Source organism: Crocuta crocuta, unplaced genomic scaffold (genome assembly GCF_008692635.1).
Source record: "Crocuta crocuta isolate KB4526 unplaced genomic scaffold, BGI_CrCroc_1.0 scaffold323, whole genome shotgun sequence".
Classification (NCBI taxonomy): Eukaryota; Metazoa; Chordata; class Mammalia; order Carnivora; family Hyaenidae; genus Crocuta; species Crocuta crocuta.
The window spans coordinates 3,615,853-3,637,900 of record NW_027536465.1 but is presented as its reverse complement, the minus strand read 5'-3'; the positions used below and the strand labels follow the sequence as shown (position 1 = coordinate 3,637,900).

The 22,048-nt window shown below is 61.4% G+C and overlaps 2 protein-coding genes across 2 annotated transcripts in view; one reads left to right on the top strand and one right to left on the bottom strand.

Moving 5' to 3' along the window:
• The first annotated feature begins 6 nt into the window (after window positions 1-6).
• On the top strand, window positions 7-12,394 carry FADS3 (fatty acid desaturase 3). The gene is made up of 12 exons (XM_077748770.1): window positions 7-224; window positions 7,172-7,282; window positions 7,734-7,931; window positions 8,289-8,390; window positions 8,526-8,648; window positions 8,942-9,002; window positions 9,577-9,653; window positions 10,093-10,190; window positions 10,585-10,681; window positions 10,766-10,845; window positions 11,073-11,198; window positions 12,329-12,394. Exons 1-12 carry the CDS (start codon window positions 18-20, stop codon window positions 12,378-12,380), a joined length of 1,332 nt encoding a protein of 443 aa, XP_077604896.1. The 5' UTR covers window positions 7-17; the 3' UTR covers window positions 12,381-12,394.
• A 4,581-nt stretch (window positions 12,395-16,975) lies between these two features.
• The window catches only part of FADS2 (fatty acid desaturase 2), a 32,602-nt gene continuing 27,529 nt past the window's right edge, over window positions 16,976-22,048 (bottom strand). The window contains exons 8-12 of the mRNA XM_077748762.1: window positions 20,062-20,159; window positions 19,737-19,833; window positions 19,416-19,495; window positions 18,912-19,037; window positions 16,976-18,689 (exon numbers count right to left, since the gene is read on the bottom strand). Of these exons, the coding sequence (XP_077604888.1) occupies window positions 18,638-18,689; window positions 18,912-19,037; window positions 19,416-19,495; window positions 19,737-19,833; window positions 20,062-20,159 (453 nt within the window). The 3' untranslated portion in view covers window positions 16,976-18,637. The remainder of the gene's footprint in view (window positions 18,690-18,911; window positions 19,038-19,415; window positions 19,496-19,736; window positions 19,834-20,061; window positions 20,160-22,048) is intronic.

The window sequence follows — 22,048 nt, the reverse complement described above, 5'->3', positions numbered from 1 at the left end:
GACTTTTGCACGCGGCCATGGGCGACGTCGGGGAGCCCGGCAGGGGGCCCGCGCAGCCGGGGGCGCCGCTGCCCACCTTCCGCTGGGAGCAGATCCGCCCGCACAACCTCCCGGGCGACAAGTGGCTGGTCATCGAGCGTCGCGTCTACGACATCAGCCGCTGGGCACAACGGCACCCCGGGGGCAGCCGCCTCATTGGCCACCACGGCGCTGAGGACGCCACGGTAAGGAAGCTCACCGCCGGCCGGGTGGAGCCTGGCGCTCGCTCGGGCCTGGTTGTGGGCTCTGTGATCCGCTCTACTTGCGCGGTCTGGCGTCCTTTCTACTCTTTGCTGACCCTCGATCTCCTAGTCCGGGACCCAGAATTGGGATGGACAGGCCAGGGCCTGATGTGGGCTGAGGAGGCCACGTCCCTGCGTGGAGGACCTGCATGCGGGGCCGTGGACTGGGGCTGGGCCGGAGCGGGGTCTGTACGGGAGTGAGGGGCTCTCGGAGGTAGGTGTGTCGTGGCCAGCGAGCCGGCCCTAAGTGTGAGTCCTCCCTGCTGCTCTGAGCTTCTCCTCTCGGTTCTGGGTCGCCCAGACCAGGTTCCTTTTGCTGAGTGCCAGGGGTAGGGTGGGGTCCCTGGGGGCTGGCAAGGATGTGCCACCAGAGGCTGGGGGCTGGGCAGCAGAGCTTGGGCAGGGCCCAGAGGTCTGTGGCTTTCCCAAGAGCTGCTGTAAACTGCTATGAGGGGCAGTGACTCACCTCTCCTGGGCTGGCAGCTGCACGTGGGAGAACTTTGCCAACCAGGCTGGGTGGGCCTCCTCGGGAAGCACAGTCACCCCAGGAATAGACTGACCCTTGGGAGCCCCGACTTCCCCTTCCCAGCCCATGTCTAGACATGTTTTGCCAAGGAGGGATGTGGCCCGGTCCAGTGGGACCATCTGGCCGGAGCCCAGTGGTAGAGCAGCCTGGTGGGGGAGCCTCCTCACCAGCCCCTTGCCGTGGCCCAGTAGTTCCTCGTCTGGAGAGGCCACGATCCTTTTCTTTGACAGTCGAAAATTCTAGATGGGCCACCCCGGGTACCAGGAATCCTCAGGATTCCAGGAGATGAATCCCTAAGTGGCAGAACTTCCAGCAGCAGAAGAGAGTGTGACTTGTCCCAGGAGGTCCTGTTTACCAGGACTGCCAGGCTGGACAGTCTCCAAAAACTCTAAGGGAAAAGGTCTCTCTTCCCCACTTCCACCCTAAGAAGCCGAGGGCTTAGAGGCGGAAGCCTCCCAAAAGTCTAGAAACTGATAGAGAGACTTGTCCACGGGCCGGGTGGTGGCCATGGAGTTGAAGATGACTATGGGGCAACAAGTGGGTGGCCACGCACAGGCCCGGGTGTGTGTGAGCGCCTCACGCATTTGTGTGCATGGTTGGACGTGCGTGCATTTCTGTCAGAGTGTGGGGCGTTTGGGGTGCCTGGGCCGGTGCTGGGGGCCTCGTGCATGGCAACCCCCTCAGACAGTTATCTCTCGACGCTGAGACCTCCATCTGGCAGTTTTCTCATTGATTCATCACCAGGAAAGTCTGTTTCCCATTTCCAGAAGAGCCATCTGTCTGCTCCCTGGGGGCTGGGTCCTGGCTCTGCCCATGGAGACTCCGGGTGACCTTGAGCCAGGTGTTACTCCTCTGAGCCTTAGTTTCCTCACCCGTAAAGTAGGGAGAGCTGGGCCAGACAGTGAGCCAGCTGTGGACAGGACCATGCCTTTTCGCCATTGCGGCCCCAGGCCTGCCCACATAGTCCTTCTGGGCTGGGATACGCTGCTGGCTGGTAAGTGTGAACGTGTCCTGCAAACAGATGGCGGATTCTAGACCAGCCCAGTGCTGTGTCTGGTCAAGCCCAGCCCCCACGTGCCTATTCCAGGCCGAGGAGTGCAGGTAGGGGTGGGGCAGCTGTCATGGCCGGGCTGCGTTCCTGAGGTCACCTCTCACTAGTCCCAGCCACCCATCAGCTGTTCTCATGTCCAGGCAACAGAAGCCTTCCTGCCAGGAAATTCCCAGAGTTCCTGTGCCATGAAGTCAGCCTGTGGCCATCCTGGGATACAAAGCTGGGTACCCTGGGGAGAGTGCTCTGGGCCCCAAGCCAGGTTTCTCTAAGAGTCATAGGCGGCCTGAGACTGGTGGAGACAGCCAGGGAGGGGCGAGGCCCGGCTGCTGCTGGCCAGAAGCAGACCGGGGCTAGGTGCTGAGTACCTGCTCTGTGCCAGGCTCCAAGTTTGGCGCTTGGCTTATGGATACCCTTTTTTAATCCCCAGGATACCCCTGTGAGGCAGGTACTGTTACTGGCTTTCCCACTTTACAGATGGGAGAACTGAGGCTCAAAAAAGGAAACTGACTTGAAATCAAGTGGTGGGTCTGAGATTTGAATCCATAGCCCATCCTCCTAACCACATGCTACCCTGTGACCTCACTGTTATTTTCCATTCACTCGTTCTTCAATTATTGGATCAGTCAATCCATCGGCGGATATTCGGTGAGCTTGTCCTAGCCACCAAACTCTGCTCTAACCTCTGAAGATACAGCTGCAAACAAAACATCGCAAGGAGGAAGTTAGAGCAAAAGCTCAGACATGGGACAGTACTCAAGGAACAGCGAGGATGTTAGGGGGCCGGCGAGAGGGGCAGGCAACGAGGTCCCGAAGTAACAGGAGCTGGCTCCTGCTGGCCTTCTGTGTCTTTGGAAGCAGGACTTTGGTTTATTCTAAGGGGATCTTTTTGGAGGGCAGAGCAAGGAAGCCAGGGGAATCTGATGCACATTTAAAAGGATCCGTAGGGAAGACAGAGCCCTCCAGGAGAAAGGCAGGAGGCTAAGGGAAGAGATGGTGGGGACCTGCCTTCTCCCAGGTGAGGTCACTCAGAAGAGGTGGCCATTCACCTGGGCTCCGAAACACAGGCGTGGCCAGGGCAGAAGGCAAGAGCCGCTGCAGGCACAGGTCCACCAGGGGGCGCTATTACGAGTTAGCTTAGTGAGGCGTGCGGGGTGTGTTAGCCCATTTTGCAGATGAGACAGGCTGAATATGGGTGATGTGAAGGGACCTTCTTGGGGCTCTCAAAGGGCAGGGCCTCGGGTCCTTGGGCTTGGAGGGTGGGGCTTGAGTCTGGGTAGGAGCTGGGGGGAGAGGGGCTGGCCATGAACCCAGACGACCTGGCTCCAGAGCCCATGCTGGGCTTCCGCCCACCTCGCTGGCTGCCTTGCAAGCCCTGCTGCCTCATGGCCACTCCCCGTGAAGTGTGACCTCTCTGGGCTCCGTAGGTGGTTTCTGTAATGTCCCCACCCGCTCAGGCCCCTTCCCGGGGCCGTCACAGTGCCCGGCTCCCACCCTGGGGGAGTGCCGGGCAGGAACACGGTGCAGAGGTGGGCCAAGCACCCTGGCATCCTGCTTTTCCTCCCCAGGGCACCCAAGCGCTGTGCTGTAGCAGGAGACACCTAGGAGGAACCAGGGCTCGCGGAGGGAGCTGGAGAGTGGTAGTGGAGAAAGGGTCGGAGGGCCCGGCACCTTTGGGGTCGCTGACTCATCAAGCCAAGGGTTCTGGGTGGAAGGAGCCCTAACCATGAGCGGCTTTCTGGGAGGGTCCATCCTTGAGCTGCGCCAGCCCGCGTGGGGGCGAGTCGGATGAGTGGCGTTCGGAGCTGTGTGCCCTTTGGCCTCTGTGCCTCACTGTCCTCATCTACAAAATGGGGACACTGATAGTGCTTCCCCACTGGCTCCCATGAGGGATGATGCAGGGAGGGGATGGTAAAGAGCATCGTGTTCTGGGCACGAGGGTCTCCTCGGAGGGAGCATCCGACTTCGGCTCAGGTCATGAGCGACCAGAAATGCTCCCCCGTCCCCACTCTGTCCGTTCCTCAGCCTCAGGCTGGCGCGGGCCTGACCGGCAGGGTGCACTCCATTCTCCTCCCTCACGCCTGCAGGCCCACCCTCCGGGCCACTAAGTCTGAGTAGACGCAGGACGGGGCGCAGCAGGCCAGCGGGGCTCAGCCAGAGCTGGACGCCAGGCCCTTCTAAGTGCACTTTTACCTGCACTGACTGCCCGCAGCCCCATGAGATGGGCATGGGTGGTTTCTGATTTACTAACGCGAAACTACAGAACGAGGGAGAGTGCGATCTTGTCTGTGGCTCCACAGCTCTGCTTGTGAGTGGCGAGCGGTGGGCCGCTCAGGTTCCCTTCTCAGCAGGCTGGCGCCGAGCCCCCGCCCCCCGCCCCTCGACTGGCTGCTACTCATGTGGTGCTGTGGGGCAGGGCAAGAGCCACTCTGAGCTTCCCAGGGACCCAGGTGGGGCCGGCAGGGCCTGGATCTGCTCGGGTTCAAATCCCAGCTCTGTCCTGACAAGCTCTGACCCGGGCAGGGGTCCCTGCTGCTTTGAGCCTCTCTTCCAGTGGAAGGTTCAGACCCCTGCCTTGCCGGCTGTGGAGGGTGGGCTCTTGACCTCATACTCACACCTGCTATCCAGCCCCTGCTCTGTCAGGCCCTGAGGACACCCCTGTGAACGCAGCCTATCACTGCCGCCAGCAGGTTCACCCAGCTCTGTTCCAAGACCCCGCGAGAGACCCCAAGTGCCACCTTCCACCTGTTAGGTGGGGGAGGATCATAGGAAGGGTGTTTCCAGGTGTACCAGGGGTGGGTGAGGGTGGGGCTTCTTGCAGTGCCCCCCCAAACTCCGTCAATGCAGCCCAAGAAATGCCAGAACCACCTTCCTGTCCCCCACAGTCTGGGCTCAAGCAGCCAGGTAGGTCCCTGGCTGTGTGGGATGGTGACCAGCTTCGTGGTGAGGCCCCTGCCCCCGCACCCCACAGTGCAGGAGACCCACTGCCTCCTCTCTGGCCCAGGAGCGGCCACAAGCACACTTTTATAGTCAGACTGGGTTCTGATCCACTCTCCATCGAATGGAGCTGTGTGACCTTTGTAAGTGGCTTAACCTGAGTCTTCTGCCCACGCCCTGGGTCCTTAAGCAGTGGCCCAGAGATGATCTGGTCCGATGGCCCCAATAGGTGTTCCAGTAAAGGCTGTTTGCCGGTGCATCAGCTTTGGTTCTGAGGCCAACGACCCACCTTGTTGGTGCCGGGAACATAAGAACGGCCTAGCATTGGCCACCCAGTCCCGGGAGGCCACCTGCTTTCCAAGGACCCACCGCAACCCTGCCCAGCCCTTCCCATCAGCCAGAGCCTTGTCTGCAAGCTTTGGGGTTTTCTCATCGGCCCTTCTGGGGCTCACCCCTCCCCTTGCCACACCAGGGGATAGACCTGACCCTCGGGTGGCCCTCTCCCTCAGTGCGTCTCCAGGCCTGGCCTGGGTGAATAAATAAGGACTCAGGGAGAAGCATCGGGAGGTTGGCCTTGGACCATCTGGGGGTCTGCTGGGCGCCAAGGTGATCCCAGAAGATACAGAGGCTGGGAGAGAAGAAGGGCTGGAAGAGGAGGGAAGAAATCTGGGGTCATGGCCACAGTCTGCATGCGTGGGCCCCACGTGCCACCAGGGAGTTTCAGCGGAAACTCCCCAGTGCCTGCTCATCAGCCTCAAAAAGGAAGGAAATTCACACACCTGCTACAACAGGGGTGAAGCTTGAAGACATTATGCTAAGTGACACGTTAGTCACAAAGGACATGTCTGTTGGAGCCCTCTTATCAGAGGTCCGTCCAGAGATAGCAGAATGGTGGTTGGCAGGGGCTGGGGTGGGGGGTGGTTGGTGTTTCCTGGAGACAGAGTTGTAGTTGGGGGAGATGAGAAAGTTCTGGAAGTGGATGGTGGTGATGGATACCCAGCAATGTGAGCACACTCAATGCCACGAAACTGTACGCTTGAAAATGGCTAAAAGGGTGAATTAAGAGGCCAAAAAAAAAAAAAAAAAAAAGAAGTTACTGCTCTGAAGTCCAGAGCCAGAGTCTGGAGTCTCGTTCTCTTTCGCTTAGTCCCAGGCGGGAGGGTGGACTTGCTCAAGGTCACAGTGAGTGGGGTCAGCCCAGCCAGCCCCAGAGAGGCCTTCCCTCCTAGGTCCCCAGGAGCCTGGGGCACCCCCTTCCCTGGCAGCTTCCTGGAGGGCCAGCCTTCCCTACACCTCCTCTTTCCCAAGTGTGCCGCCTCTCCATCAAGGTCATCCCGGAGAAGGGGGGAGATCTGCACTACGCAGCCCCCTCTGCTCTTAGGATCTCAGGGTGGATGGGAGCCTAGGTTATTCCAGGGGCGGCACCCCCCACCCCCAGCTCTCTGGGCTGCCCTGAGAGCAGACAACAGGAAAGGGGACCGCTCAGGTGGATCCTGCAGGTGGGGCCCCCATGTGGGGGCTGGGGGGTGCGGGGAAGTCCCGCAGTAAGTACAGGGGCCCAGCTGTCTGGCTCAACACCCACCAGAAGCTGGTAGGCTCATTAGCAAGGGAACAATGGGAGGCCCCTGTTGTCAGCCTTCCCCAAAGGTGCTTCCTTTGGTCACCTGCAGTCACTTTCTCAAGGCCCAGGGGACACCCACCCTGGTGGTGTTTCTATAGTTTGGGCAGCTCGGTGGCTCGTCCCTTCAGACAGAGTCCAGGGATAAAGACCCATTGAAGAGCTGGGAACAGTACTGAGCCAGGCGCACAGGGACCAGATTAGAGAGTCCGAGGGAGCCCGGCCAGGCAATCCAAGTTCACTCCCACTTCGGCGCCACCCGGACGGCTTCCTGACTGGGGGTGTCCGACCCCAGCGCTTTGCCTTTGTCGACTTCCAACCCTTGTTGCGTTGCACCCCATCCCCACCCCCAGCTGTTACAGAGAATCATAGGAATGTTCAATATTTATGTAATTTTTTTAATAAAACTGATCTTTTCCACTTCTGCTTTTAAAATCAAATGCATCTAACTGTGTGCTTATCTTTGTTGCAAACCTGAGAACACAGTCTGTGTGGCAGTGGATGGATTTTTGGAGAAGGGCCCCCTGTGCTGGGGGAAGCAGCTGGGGCTTGGGGCACGCAGGGCCTGGGGGGGACCCGGAGGGGCATGCAGAGCCCAGGAAGCACTGGGCAGGGCTAATGGGCAAAGGTGACCCATTTGGCCCTCTTTATATGGCCCCTGAGCAACCAGCTGCTTCTCCACCTGTCTGCTCTGCCTGCCTCTCTGGGTGCTACTGTAGCTGTCTGTCTTTCTGTCCACCTGACTGTCTGCTCTCCTTCAGGATGCCTTCCACGCCTTCCACCAGGACCTCAATTTCGTGCGCAAGTTCCTGCAGCCCCTGCTGATTGGAGAGCTGGCCCCGGAGGAGCCCAGCCAGGATGGACCCCAGAATGTGAGGGGGGCCCTGGTGGAGGGGTGGGCACCATTGCCAACAGGAACTCTGCCCACATTGCCCCAGGGGGACCCGAGTCCTGGGCTGGGTTTGTCGCCTTCCTTTCCCGGGCAGTGGCCGAGGGCGGAGCTGTAGGAGGCCCGCAGGAGCCCAGGGCCCAGGGCTGGCTGGGCCGGCATTTGCCATGTTCCATGTCCCTTCTCGCCGAAGGCGAGCCCCTTCCTCTCCGGGCCCAGCGTCTCCATCGACACCGAGGGTTTTGAAGCACTGGGCTCTAAGGGTTTTCCCAGCTCTGCCTTTCTCTGCTTCTCGTGTGCCCCCACCCCGGGCTGGTGCCCTCGCCCCTCCGTCCCTCAGGCCGCACCCCCTGCAGCATGGGTCACTGTTGGGGGCCCCTGGGGACGACCGGGGACCTGGCTTCCATGGCTGACCAGCCGTTCCGCCGGGGCAGGCCCAGCTGCTGGAGGACTTCCGCGCCCTGCGCCGGGCCGCTGAGGACATGAAGCTGTTTGAGGCCAAGCCCGCCTTCTTCGCCCTCTTGCTGGGCCACATCCTGGCCATGGAGGTGCTCGCCTGGCTCACCATCTACCTCCTCGGCCCGGGCTGGGTGCCCAGCACCCTCGCCGCCCTTGTCCTGGCCACCTCCCAGGTGACTCCAGCACTTTCCTCCTGCTGCCCAAACTTCCCGGTAGACACACAAGGACACTCTGGACAGACCCGCTGAGTGAATACCTCACCGGCCAGAGGCCCCATAAGACCTGTATCTGTAGGTCAAGCTGCATCTTAAATGAGCCGAGGAGGAAGCCCAGGGCGGGGAACCAGAAGTCTCCATGATAGACCTGCAAGCCCCTAGACCTCCTGAGACTCAGTTGGCCTCATCTGTTAAAAGAGGAAGTTGGCCCCACGGGGTCTTAAAATGTAGCGTTAGTGGCGGCCGTGTCCCGTGAGCTGGGAGGGCTCCCCGGGGCTCCTTCCCACCGGCTCCTGACCCTGCTCCTGTCCGCAGGCTCAGTGCTGGTGTCTGCAGCATGACCTGGGCCATACCTCCGTCTTCAGGAAGTCCCAGTGGAACCACTTGGCCCAGCAGTTTGTGATGGGGCAGCTGAAGGTGAGGGTGGGGGCGGGGGGTGGGCAGCGCGGGGGCTGAGCTGAGGGTCCTCCCCTGGGTCCGCCCACATGTGCCGGAACCGGGTGGTTGACGCGGCCCAGCCCCTGCCCTGAGAGCCCCCCTTGTCCCCTACAGGGCTTCTCTGCCCACTGGTGGAACTTCCGCCATTTCCAGCACCACGCCAAGCCCAACATCTTCCACAAAGACCCAGATGTGACTGTAGCGCCCGTCTTCCTCCTGGGGGAGTCGTCCGTCGAGGTGTGCGGGGAGGGTGTGGACTCACGCGGCTGGGCTCATGGCTTAGGCCGCCTGGTGGTCGCTGAGTCACTGCGGCCCAGGCTGAGCCTCTGAACGAGCCCCCGGGCTCTCACCCCAGGCTGAGTCCCTACCCCAAGGGCACCCCTTCCCCACCTCCCAGCCTGCTGGGGATGAAGGGCCCAACGGCTAGAACTCAGGGTTGCCTTTGACCCCTGATCCCAGCCCCTTGACCCCAGCCTGCCCCCTGACCCCAGCCTGCCCTCTGACCCCGGCCCCCGCTGTCTCCTCCGCAGTACGGCAAGAAAAAGCGCAGATACTTGCCCTACAACCACCAGCACCTGTACTTCTTCCTGAGTGAGTGTCCCTTGGTCCTCCTGGAGGTGGCGGCGCAGCCGGGGGCCGAGATCTCTCTGCCCCTGCCTGCCAACGCCGGACAGCTTCCACCCCCTCCCAGGGCAGGGGCAGATGTGTTAAAACTCCCTCATTATGGTGCTGGCACACCTCTCCCAGCCCCTGCCCTGGTGGCCTGGGCCTGCAGCCTGGGCTGACTCTCCCTGGGGTGCCCCCAGGTTTTCAGGATTCCTTCCTGCACGTGCACCAGGGTGGGCTGGAGCCCTAGGGCACCAGGGAGTTGTTGGGGTGGCCAGGATGAGGATTTAAGGGGATGGAGGCTGGTATCCTCAGGAGCAACCCAGAGGTGAGGGGGTGAGGGGCGAGGGCCAAACCTAGGGATGGGCTCGGATGCGGAGAGAAGATGGTGGCCAAGGCCGCGTGGGTGATGCAGGGTCACCCCGCTGGATGGGACCGGCACCAGGCCCCACGGGCATTCCTGGGGTGACTCTTGGGGTGACGGCGGCTCCCGACTCACTGACTCCCTCGCTCCTGGCACCCCCGCCCTGCCCCTGAGCTCTTTTGTGTCTCCTCGCAGTCGGCCCACCGCTGCTCACCCTGGTGAACTTTGAAGTGGAGAATCTGGCATACATGCTGGTGTGCATGCGGTGGACGGTGAGTGGGGGGCTCTGCGCAGGCCCCCTGGGGGATGCGGCCGTGGTGGCAGGAGGTGGGGCACCAGGGGCAGCCCCGTCCGTGAGTGCAGACAGGTGTGCACGTGTGCGTGTGGTGCTGCGATGCATGTGCACTTGTGTGAGTGTACGCGAGGCGCGCAGTGCCCTCCCTGGGAGTGAGGATTCCCCGGGCGGACTCTGCCAGGCATTTATCTCCCAGGGAAGGGCTCCCTCACTGCATCCTCCTCCATGGCTGGGGTGAGCTGCGTGAGGCCCACAGGGCAGGGACCTTGTCCCTTTATGTGGCTGAGAAAACAGAGGCCCAAAGAAGGGTGGTGACCTGCCTGGGGCTCCGAGGCCCCTCAGGCAGAAGGGATGGATGACCTCAGCCCCCTTTCCTGGCTGCCTCGGGGGCCTCTGCCCTCCCCCACCCTCTGCAGGATTTGCTCTGGGCCGCCAGCTTCTACTCCCGCTTCTGCCTGTGCTACGTCCCCTTCTACGGCCTTCCTGGGGCGCTGCTCCTCTTCGTTGCTGTCAGGTATGGCCAGAATCGGGCGGCAGGGAGGCGGTGAGGTCACACATGGGCAGCAGGGGCCCCTGACCACAGCCCTCCATCGTCAGAGCCTCCATTTCCCCGTCTGCGGTATGGGGACAGCAGTGCTGCCCCCTGGGCTGTTGGGGAACACAAGTGGCAGGATCCCAGGGACAGTGGGTCTGCAAGGAGCGACCTGGCTTAGAAGTGGCCCCTGGATGTCTGCCCCCGTGAGCGGGGCTGCTCCGGGCTCCGTCTGGCAAGACCCTGCTTTGCTCAGCCTCTTTAAACACCAGCGGGAGAGGGGTTAGGTGCTCCCGTGGTGCAGATGAGGAAGCTGGGCCCAGGTCCGGTCCAAGGGGTGAGCTGGACATGGGCAGTGCCTGAGCTCCCCTCGCAGGGTCCTGGAGAGCCACTGGTTTGTGTGGATCACGCAGATGAACCACATACCCAAGGAGATCGGCCATGAGAAACACCGGGACTGGGCCAGCTCTCAGGTAGGCCGCAGGGGTGGGGCCGGGCAGGGACCGGTGAGGGGGAGCGGGGGCCTCTCTCACCCGTGCCCTGCCCACTTCCACCAGCTGGCAGCCACCTGCAACGTGGAGCCTTCGCTCTTCATCGACTGGTTCAGCGGGCACCTCAACTTCCAGATCGAGCACCAGTGAGTGTGGGCCCTGGCGGCCCCACAGGGGTGGGAGTGAGTCCTGAGCCCAGGGGCTGATCAGGGGCCCCTGTGTCTAGTCTTTCCCCAGGGAGGCCGAGACAGAAGCCCAGGGCTCTCTGGAGGCCGGGGAGAGGCGGGGAACAGGGCCTGAGTGGCGATGGGTGGGTGGGGCCCCCTGCTGGCACCCTCTCACCTCGGGTGCCGGTACACGCTCTCCCCACCAGCCTCTTCCCCACGATGCCGAGGCACAACTACCGTAAGGTGGCCCCGCTGGTCAAGGCACTATGCGCCAAGCACGGCCTCCACTATGAGGTGAAGCCCTTTCTCACTGCCCTGGTGGACATCGTTGGGTAAGGACCCTCACTCCCCTCCCCCGCTCAGGGGCGCTCCCCCGTGGCCCCTTCCTAGGCCCTGGTTCTCTGAGCCCAAGAGCTGGCATTCGAGGCCTTTCTGATCCAGCCTGTCCTCAGCCTGTGTCCTCAGCCTGTGCCTGCCCTCCCTTCCCAGTGCTCTTTCACACTGCTGGTGTTTAGGGGGCACCTGCGGTGGGCCCAGGCCCTGTCCCGAGGGCTCTAGATGCATCGGTGAGCAAAACAGGCCGAGATCCCCTAGTAGGAGAACCGGAAAACAGTTAGACTAAGTAAATTACAGTAATTGTGGCAAAATGGAACCATAAAACCTAGGAGTAGGAGCAGGAGAGGGGACTTGTGAGCTTGAGTAGGGTGACAGGGTGGGGGGTATCGAGAGGCTGATGTGTGAGTAGAGACAGGGAGGAGGGCAGAGGGCTGGCAGTGGAGACATCCAGGGGAAGAATGAGGCACGGGAACAGCAGCGCAAAGGCCGTGGGGCAGGCAGGTGTGCGCTGGTGTGAGTGGAGGAGGGACACGCAGGACCTGGATGTCCTAACTGGGACAACGGGTCTGGGCCCTGGAGGTGGCCTTGGCAGTGGGGAGCAGAGGTCAGGTTCCCCTCTTCCACCTCTGTGCTTTGGCACCTGCTGTTCCCTGTGCTTGGAGGCCCTTCCTTCGGGGCTGGTGCTCGAACTCTTGCTGCTTCTCTTTATGACCCTTTCCAGCCCTTGCGTCCAAGCCCCTGCCACTCGGCAGGGCCCCATGAGAACACCTGGCTCAGGGGTTCCTGGCGAGCGGTTGATACTTCTGGCTCCCCTGCCTGTCATCGGGCTCCCGGTGGGCGGGCTCCGGGCCTTACACACGGGCTCCAGGGTCGCAGGGCCCCGCAGAAGGAGACGAAACAGGGAGCTCTTGGGTGAAAGAGGGACAGGCCTGTGCTGACTGCTGCCTGAACTTGGCCTTGGCGTCCCCTTCTCCTCCCACCCGAGGTCTGGATTCTACTCCGGTTAATGAGAGTGTAGCCCCTTTGCCCGGTCTTCCCTCTGCTCCCCCATCCCAGCGAAGGACTGTCTTGGGGGGAGGGGTTAGTACCTTGCGGTGAAGGCACCCACCCCACCTCTGCCTCCTAGGTCCCTCAAGAAGTCTGGCGACATCTGGCTGGAAGCCTACCTCCACCAGTGATGGCAGCNTCCTGCCCAGCCTTCCTGATCTGCTGTCCTCACCTGCCCCCCCCCTCACCTGTCTGCTTGGCAGCCCTAAGGCCGTGGCTCTTGGCCAAACAGGACCAGGGCTAGGGGGATGGTACAGAAAGCCACACAGCATGGCATGTTTTCCTAGAGCAAAAATTCAGGGAAAACGGTTATTTTTATATAAAAACAAAACCCAGAAAAATGGTGGAGTGGTGTATTGAATCTGCGAGACTCTTGGAGCTGGACTTCCTCAGAGGAGTTCAGGCCCTTGGGCCATCAGGGGGATGGGGGGTGGGGTGCGGGCAGAGGGGGCAGGGGGAGAGGATGGTGGCCCTGGGTCTGGAAGCTGGCAGCTGCCTCAGGCTCGGGTCTCTGTGAGGGTCCCTCCCTTCCTGTCCTTCACCCACTCACCAGCAACCTTCAGCCGTCACACTGAGCAGACCTCGCTTTGCTCCTCTGCCAGGTGGGACAGGGGCTGGTCCCTGCAGACCAGGGCTCAGGGCCACATCAGCAGGCGCCCCCCCACCCCGCCCCAACACAGGCAGGGGAAGCCAGTATGTCCCCTTCCATGAGGAGGGGCTTCCTAGGGCCACCTGCCAGTCGTCACATTTGTACCCAGCATCACGCTGGTAGGGGTGCACCTTGACTGTGCTCAGTGGCCCACAGGAGGGGACACCGGGTTTCTCCCATGCCTGCCTGGCACCCGGTGCTTGCCTGCTGGAAGTGGCTTAAAGAAAATGAAATGCTGAGCTAGGCTTTCTCTGAGGGTCTCTCTGATTGTCCCCCACTTTGTCAGGGCTCCCATTGCCCCGGACTGGGTTCTCTTCTGGAGGTAGAAGGGACACAGATAGTAGAGGTCTTGTTCGGTCCTTTCCCGGGACCGTCTGGGCCCACCCTCATCCACTCCATGCCACTCCCACCACCCTCTTGTCAGGAGTCAGGTAAACCAGGGGACTAGCCCCACCTCTGCCGGGACTTTGTCAAAGCTGTGTGACCTTGTGGAAATTACTCAACCTCTCTGATCTGGAGTATGATCCCCTATGGTGATGGAATGTGAAAGGGATGCTGGGTGGAAGGCTCTTTGCATAGGGCTTGGCAACAGGACTCTGAAATTAAAAAAATTTTATGCACAAAGCCTTACACCCTTAGGCTCTATCTGCTCTGACCTGGGACAAGCCCATGGCCATCTGAGTGGTGCCATGTGGGCCCCGGGATGGCATTCCCTCCATCTCCTGTACGATCATTGCATTTCCCGCAGTGGCTCTGAGGCACAGGCTCTTAGCAGAAATCTTACCCTGTACATGTCCCCCCCAACCCCCATCTCTGGGTGGGGAAGGCTGAGCCTGCATCGCCACCTAGGGGCGTCCAGAGTATCTGCACCATTGTGGGGCAGGCCACGCCCCCTGCTGCCCCTTCTGGGGACCTCAGGGAGTGCTCTTTCCCCCTGCAAATGGGTGGTTGCCTAGTGACTTGGTCTAAGGAGGGTGACGCTTAGGGAAGCCGCCTGGCCTCAGGTAGCCACCGGATCTCTCCTTATTGGCTGAAATCCTTCACTGGCGGGTCATCTTTATCCTTGTCCCACTCTGTCCCCCTTGCTAGAGCCTCTGGGGACAGGTCATCATCCCTCTCCCCCTCTCCTGAGCTGAGCTCCCCCCTATGGGGTCTTTTATGCAGCCTTGGAACAAAAACCTAGGGACTGTGGGCCAGGTTGCGAAAGGAAGTTAGGGAGGGCCTTGGCGGAGCCCCCAAGAACCCCCGCATCCCTGCTTTACTGTCTGTGTACCGTCTTGGGCACAGAGGAAAAAGCAAAATGACCACAGGCAGCCCCAACTTGCTGATTTGTTCCTCCAGTCAGTCAGCATTTACTGAGTCTGCCATGCGCAGCCCGGGCAGATGAGGGGAAAGGCGACTCCCGAGAACCAGCCTTGCCNTCTGATACATCCTGAAAGCACCTGGGTCCCTCTCCTCCTCGGTCCTTTCCAAGCTCTTGGGGTCCTGGCACTAATTCTCCTGGACACTTGCCCTTGAATTTGGAAGAAAGGACTAAATGCCTTCAAAATACAAAGAAACACATTTATAATGGCAGAGGACCATAGAGACGTGGTCTTCAAATGCTAGCATGTTCGTGGCTGCTTGCGTATGTGTAGGCCAGTCTGGTCAGAAATGTCAAATGTTCCCAAGAGAGGTCTGGAGCTCCAGACCCCCCCTGGACCTCAGTTTCTTCTTCTTCTTCTTTTTTTAATTTTAATGTTTGTTTATTTTTGAGAGGGGGAGGGGCCGAGAGAGAGGGAGACACAGAATCTGAAGAGGCTCCAGGCTCTGAGCTGTCAGCACAGAGCCTGACGTGGGACTCGAACTCACGAACTGCAAGATCATGACCTGAACCGAAGCTGAACTGACTGAGCCATCCAGACGCCCCGGGGGCCTCAGTTTCTTCACAAGTGGTTGTGGGCTCTCCTGAGGTCCACAGCTTACCGTTTCTGTATGTCAGGTGTCAGAGCAAGGGCTCTTTGAGAAGTTGTGTCCTGTCCAGAGGGCCACACCTCTCCAGGGAGGGCACCGCTGGGACAGCTGAGTCCCGATTGGTCCAAAGCACCGTGTCTCGTGAGCAGTGGCCCATGGCTCCCAAGGGCCGACTGGGCCCAGCGCCATCACCTCTCACCTGCCTTGTCACCGAAGGCCTCCTGTCTCCTCCCAGTGGGTCAAGAGGGTTTCTGAGGGTCCCACCAGAGGCCCAGGGAGCTTGCCAGGGCGCTGACCACCTCTGGGGCTCGAGGAGCACACACAGCCCAGGCGGCCATGCTAACCCCTCCTCCAGGCCGGGCCCCGTGCACGTGCCTGGGCCAGTCCCTTCCTTTCCTGTCCCAGCCTTGCCTGCAAATGGAAGCTTCTAGTCTTTTTATCACCCAGGGTCTCGCATGTGAGGGTGTCATGACTTAGGCAGGGGGTGGCGATCTGAAACTCATGATTCTCTTGGGCAAGAGCCTCCGCCAGGTGCGGGGACAGGAGAAGCAATTAGGCAGAGAGCAGGTATGGGCGTCCTCAGCTCCTTGGGCGTCCAAGGGCTATACTTCAGGGCAAGGACGGCGTGGTGGGAAAGGGTCACAAAGATCCACACGCCCACTGGCCTGAACCAAGATTTAGCTGGTGCCCTCGTAGCCACAGCATCCACCTCGCTCATCAGCCGCCCCCCGACCCCACCCCGCCACCACTCTCCCCTTCCCCGGAGCCTGGCTGTCATAGGTGATGAGCGTCCAGCCGGCAGGGTGCACCTGGGAGACGGTGCCACACCGAGCCTCAGTAGGAGGAGGAACAGAGGCCCAGGTGAGAGGAATGAAGGAAGGTGTGCTCCTCAAGGTCTTTTAGCCTCAAGGGCCTCTACGGGCTCTCCCAGAAGGGCTCGGGCAAGGGCTCGCAGGTGTCGAGATCACTGGAGCCCAGTGCCTTCAGTATGCAAATGGGGCCCAGAGAGCAGGGGTGAAGGACTCCCCCAAGGCCACTTGGTGGGTCTCCACCTCCTGGCTCAGGTCTCCTGCTGCAATCCTGGGTCGGACCGCCGAGTCCCTGCGCCCACCGGGGAATCACACACACCCCATCTGGGACAGCTGGCTGTCACTGCTGGCTGTACTGAAGTCACGGGGAAAGCAAGAGGGGGACGAGATCTACTCTGGAGCCCTCGCTGGCCCTGCTGGGAGGAGATACAAGGCCAGATGTATCTGCCCCTGAGGCGCTGGCTGTGCTGAGTCTCTTGGCCATTTCCTGGCGTACCCTGCCAACGGAGCCAGCTCAGAAGCAGGGGAGCAGAGAGCAGCGTGGGAGGCAAATGGTGCAAGTCCCCCTGGTATGTCCCTTTGGACTTTTCCCAGGGAAAAGTGGGGGTTGGACAGACTGAGGACTCATTCTCTGCCATTGCCTTTGAGCTGGTGGCCCTGGGCTGAGATGGCATGGGGTGTCTCCCCAAGTCGTGGGGACCCAGCGAGCCACTGCACAGGCCACAAGATGGAAGCGTAGGTCTCCAGGACTTTCCACAGCCCCTTCTGAGATTCGCTTTGCCCGCAGTGCTCTGTGCACTGACCAGAACGTGGGGAGAAGGGAGTCTGGCGGAAGCCAGTGGACTGGGGAGGTTGTGGGCAGACCGCTGGTCTGAGGATAAACTGGGGACAGAGATGGGGAAGGAGGATGTCAGGAAGGTGGCCTGTGCCAGCTCCTCCTTGCTGCTCTTGAGACCTTCCAGAAAGCCTCCTGCAGCTCCGGTGGCCGTGTTTGGAGTTGGGTTTGTGTGAATGCACTTGAGCGAAGGGGAGAGGAGTTCTCCCCAGAACAGACGCAGCAGGGGGCAGAGATAGGATGACTGCCATTGGGGAGGGGACGGGGGGGAGAGGACAGGGAAAAGGCTGCCTCCATCGGCACAAGCCTCCTCCCCGGTGCCCGGACCCTTGTCACCAAAGGCCTCCTCTCTCCTCCCAGTGGGCCAGGAGGGTTTCTGAGTGTCCCACCAGGAAAGTTGCAAAGCTCCTTCCGCCCACCCCCCCATGCCCTGCCCAGCATTAACACGCAGGAGCATAAAGCATCCACTGATCAAGGAAGTGAGAATAAAATTACTTTAATTTCCAAAAAGTGTAGGGGGTGGGGAAGCAACCTGGTAAAAATTAAGATCTGTTCCCTATGGATCCATTCTGTCTCTGGGGAGGGACAGCCCCTTGGGCCTGCGTTCTCAGTGGGAGGGCCTCGGGGGCCCACGCTGTTATGGCAATCCGAAGGGCTGTCACACTAGACGCTGGTCCCTCCTGGCTGGCCAGAGCTGGGGGACTGCAGCCTTCCCCCGCCCAGTGATCTTGATTCTGCTCCCCTCCCCTGAGGCTAAAGATTGATTAGTGGGTTAGATTTCTGAACATGGCAGCCTGAAGCCCTCCCTCCCTCTCACTCCCCAGCCCCTCGGCCACCTGGCCTCCGGCCCCAATCGCCTTGCTGCAGTTTTCACTCGGTCCTCGTGAGACCTCCCTCCCAGCCCCCCAGCTGCTCAGGGTCACCTCCTCTGGGACTGGCCCCCTCTGTGCCCCCACTGCGCTCTCGACAGCAGCGGCCCCAGAAGTCCCCACAGTCAGGGCCACTGTGGCCTCAGGGAGTGAGCCCGGCTCAGCCCACTGCGGGGCCCGGGGAGGCAGTGAGGGGGAGGTGGTAAAAGGCAGCCCTGCTGCCACCCGCCTGGCAGAACGTACTCTATAACAAAAGGTTAAAAAACCGGAAGATGGGAGGGCAGAAGACAGTGTGAGCACGTCCACACTAGCAGCCACAACTCCGGGAGGGGCTGTGTGAGGCTCGGGCGCCCTCCTGCAGCTGCAAGGGCCCGAGGCCCCTTGGCCGAGAGGCTAGAGACTAGCTGGTGCCGCCTGGCAGGTAACAGAGCACTTGGGAGAAGGGGCCAATCGCTCCAGGATATTGGGTTTCCCAGCCCGATGGGGAGGGCGGGGCGCAGGGCTGATCCTCCGACGAACCTGACCCGGCCCCTGACAGCCCACCTTCAGGACCGCCCCCTAAACCTAAGGTCACAGGCTGCGCAGCTGGCAAACGTGGGGTGGAACTGCACAAGCCCCGGGTCTCGGGGGGCGCCAGTGGGGCGAGGACACTTCTGGGGGCCCCCGAGGTCTGAGCTGGCCGCGCTGCTCAGGCAAAGGGAGCCGGGCGCCGGGCTGGGACCCTGGACACCAGCAGGGAGGCCCCGAGCACCGATGGTCCCAGCGTGGGCTGGGCGGGAGACGGGCGCGAGGAGCACACACGCTCCCTGACACTGACACACGCGGGCGGCCGGGTCTGCGGGGCCAGGGAGAGCATCGCGTCCAACTAGGACCCCCGCCCACGGACGCCAAGAGCATCTGAGGGAGAATAGAGGGCGTGAGGCCTAGAGGCCAGGCAGCAAGATGGGGGCGTCATGGGCCGCTTCTGTCGGCCTCTAGTCCTGCAGAAGTTTAGGGGCAGAAGCTGGGGGGCTGGGATGGAGCACCTCTCTCTGCTCCTGGGGCTGGGGGCCGGGAGAAGAGGGTGAGGGGCCGCCCGACAGAGGGCAGCCCCGTGAGGGAGACAGGTGAAGGGAAAGAGAGGAAAATGAGAGAAAGACCAAACACGGGGTCTGTGAGCCAGCGTGTACCCCAGCCTCGTGGACACCCTTCGGAACAAAAGCCCACCCCCCACCCCGAGGCCAGCACTCCCAACCTGCTCCCCTTCCCCATGGGTGTCCCAAAGGCTACAGCTTCATTTGTGGAGGTAGGCATCCAGCCACAGCTCCCCGGACTTCTTCAGGGACCTGGGAGGAGGAGGGGACAGTCAGGACCCAGGAGGGGCGGGGGACCCCCGGCCCCCTCCCAATGAAGGACAAAGGGAAGGTTGTCAGCCGACCCCGCAGAGAAGCCAGGCAATTCCTAGTAAGGGAGGTGGCCTGGTGAGGACGCCTCCTCTGGCACGGTGCGCCCCCTTGCTGCGGTCAGTCTCGGCGCTGGGCGCCAGCACCCATGCCCCCCACCCTTACCTGATGATGTCCTGCAGGGCCCTCAGCAGCGGCTTCTCCTGGTACTCAATGCCGTGCTTCTCGCACAGGGACTTCACCAGCGGGGCCACCTTGTGGAAGTTGTGCCGGGGCATGGTGGGGAAGAGGCTGCGGAGAGCGGGGCCAGGGTGAGGGCTCTCCCGGTGTGCCCCCTGAGGAACTGGCACATGAGTGGTGGGGGCGAGCTGGGCCTCAGCCCCCTGTCAGCAAAGGCATCGATCCCCCTGCCCTGTAGGCTTACGGGATCGAGGGAAGCCGCTGGTGCAAGTGCTCCGGAATTACAAGGCTTGGGTCACCCTCGAGGGGTGGCTGTTGCTGGAGCAGAGTGAGCCCCTCCCCTGACGTCAGTGCTAGGGAGGGAGCCTGGCCAGGGTGAGGAGAGGGGACCCCCCATGTGCTGCCCAAGCCCAGATGGGGCTGGTGGCCTCCTCCCTCCCTTATGCCCCCCCCAGCTACACCCCCCACCGCCCGCCTGCCTGTGCTCACTGGTGCTCGATCTGGAAGTTGAGGTGCCCGCTGAACCAGTCATTGAACAAGGATTGTTTCACGTTGCAGGTGGCAGCCAGCTGTCGGGGGCGGGGGGAGGGAGAGGCCAGGAGCAGAAGGGAAAATGAGGACTTGGCCTCCCTCCCACGAGGCCCGCCCCTCCCTCGCGTGGCCCTGCCTAGAGATGTCAGCCCTCCCGGGGGTAGGCCACAGGCAGCCCCAGGGACCCCTGGCATGGCTCTGGGCGCCAAGTTCTGGAGGCCGGGGAAATGGGCCAGCAGATCTCGTGGGGCCCTTCGGAGTGGCTCCCGCTGCCCTCACCTGGCTGCTGAACCAGTCACGGTAAGGCTCACACTCAATCTCCATGACGATGTGGTTCATCTGTGTGACCCACACAAACCAGTGGCTCTCCAGGAACCTGGAAGAGAGTCTGGCTCAGCTCAGGAGCTGCTGAGGCTTGCTGTCCGTGGGGCCTGGCCAGATCCTCTCCCCTAGCCCCAGACGGCCCTGGGGCAGGTGCCAGGGCAGGGTGGGTGAGGCCCCGCCCTTGCTGAGGCCTCAGGTCACGGGGCCCAGGGCAGGAAATGGGGAGCTCTGAGCCCTTCCACACGGGGGGCCCCCCCATGTCAAGGCCAAGCTCAGGTACCTGATGAAGTTGAGGAAGAGGACGGCCCCCACGATGCCGTAGAAAGGGATGTAGGTGATGAAGAAGCGGGCATAGTAGCTGAAGGCCCAGGCCAAGTCCTGCACAGAGAACAAGATTAGACGGGGGACCGCCGCCCACGGGCACCACATCCTGACCACACGTGTATGCACCGCCCCTAATGTGCCGCGCTAGGTAGAGGCGGCCTCGAGGGCATGGGGCACCAGGCCCACGGAGGATGCGATGCTTGCTCGCTCGGGGCTGGAGGCCGTCTCTGTCCGGGGAAATGCTGAATGCCTGAGCAGCAGGAGGGGGCTGGGTGCTTTGGTTCGGGGAAAGAAACGGGGGTGGGGTGGGGGGGGAACTAGGAGATGCCAGCAACAAGTAGCCCCTTCCCGGTCGCGAGGTTTCTGAAGGTGCATGAAACCGCCCCCACAACTGCCCTACAGCCACATCCTCCCCATTAGCACACGGGATCTCCTTCCTCGAAGGGCGGAGGCCAGCAACACTGTCCGCCCTCCATGTAGGGGCTCTCCCAGCAACCGCTGACACTGCTAGGCCTCCCCACACACCTGATTCTCCTCCTGTCCCCTCTCCCTGCCTGCCCCTCGCCAGGGTGACCACAGGATCCTAGGCTTGCAGGTCTTCTCTCACTGGTCAAGTGCCTCCCTCGGCTGCCTCGGCTGTCCCCGCCGCCCACCCTCCACAGCAGCCCCGCGGGGCAGGCGCTCTGTGGAACTGGTCCCTCTCTCTCCACCACCTTGCTGCGACCCGCCCCGAGTCCGCGTGCCTCCCATCGGTCTCCCGCTTTTCCTCGTGCACCATGGCAACCAGAGCCACCTCCTCAGCCCTGAGCAGAACCAGTCTCTCCTGAAGAGCTCGGTAGGATCAGGAAACCCTCTCTCTCCAGCCACCCTGACCCAGCTTATTCCCGCCCCAGGGCCTTTGCACTGTTTGCTCTCCCCCATCACTTTTCCTCTCCAGAGACTCAGCGTGGGCTCTAGGTGGGGCTGCCTGTGTTAGTCCCATCTCCATTATTGGCTCTGTGTAGCTGTGGGTGACTCACTCCACTGTGCCTCCATGTCCCCATCCTGTGGATGGGGAGAGAACCTCCCACTGAGGTGGTACACGGTTGACTGTATAGGAAAACACTAAGTGTCGCCTGCAAGTTTAAGCTCTGAACGACTCCAATCCAGTCCCTGCACACTTTGGCCCCACGGAGATCTTCCTAACGTGCAACTTGGGTCATGACACTGCCATGCTCAAAGCCACCACTGGCCTCCTCCCCCACTAGGTAAAGGATAAACCCAAGCCGCTGGGTAGGGCACATGCGCGCTTCACACCCCTGCCCACCGACCTGGTCAACTCATGCAGCCAGTCTCTCGAACTCCAGGCACCCGGCCCGGCCAGTGTCTGCGTCCAGGCTACACCCACCTGTATGCCCCTTCTCCCCCATCTGCCTGGCCAACTCATCCTAAGTCTGACTATCGTTGTTTTTAGAGTTTACTTATTTTTGAGAGAGACAGAGAGAGCACAGCAGGGGAGGCACAGAGAGAGGGGGAGGCACAGAATCCGAAGCAGGATCCAGGCTCTGAGCTGTCAGCACAGAGCCCGATGTGGGGCTTGAACTCATAAACCGGGAGATGATGACCTGAGCCAAAGTCGGACGCTCAGCCGACTGAGCCCCCCATTCCGGTTAAGCTCCCCTTGATGCCTCCTCGATATCAGAGGCTGAGCTGGGTGCCGGGAGCAAAAGGAGGTCTGTCACGAGCCCTGCGTCTGGATGGAAGGTGACAGAAGCAGGGGGACACAAGGTGGGGTCCTGACTCGATGCTTGGATTTAGGAAAGGCCTTCATTAGGGGGCGGGTGCCTGGGCTGGACTGGGATACGCCAGAGGTCAGTCAGCCAAGCAAAGAACCGTAGGAGACATTTGCAGAATGATGACGATATGGAAAAAAAAAAAAGCCCAGACAAGTAGACAGTGAAGTG

Bases quoted from the DNA above. Each gene is read 5' to 3' on its own strand.
- FADS3 (XM_077748770.1), top strand. From the start codon at position 18: ATGGGCGACGTCGGGGAGCCCGGCAGGGGGCCCGCGCAGCCGGGGGCG. The intron at 9,654-10,092 runs GTGAGTGGGGGG...CACCCTCTGCAG, and splicing joins TGGTGTGCATGCGGTGGACG to GATTTGCTCTGGGCCGCCAG. The intron at 10,846-11,072 runs GTGAGTGTGGGC...TCTCCCCACCAG, and splicing joins AACTTCCAGATCGAGCACCA to CCTCTTCCCCACGATGCCGA.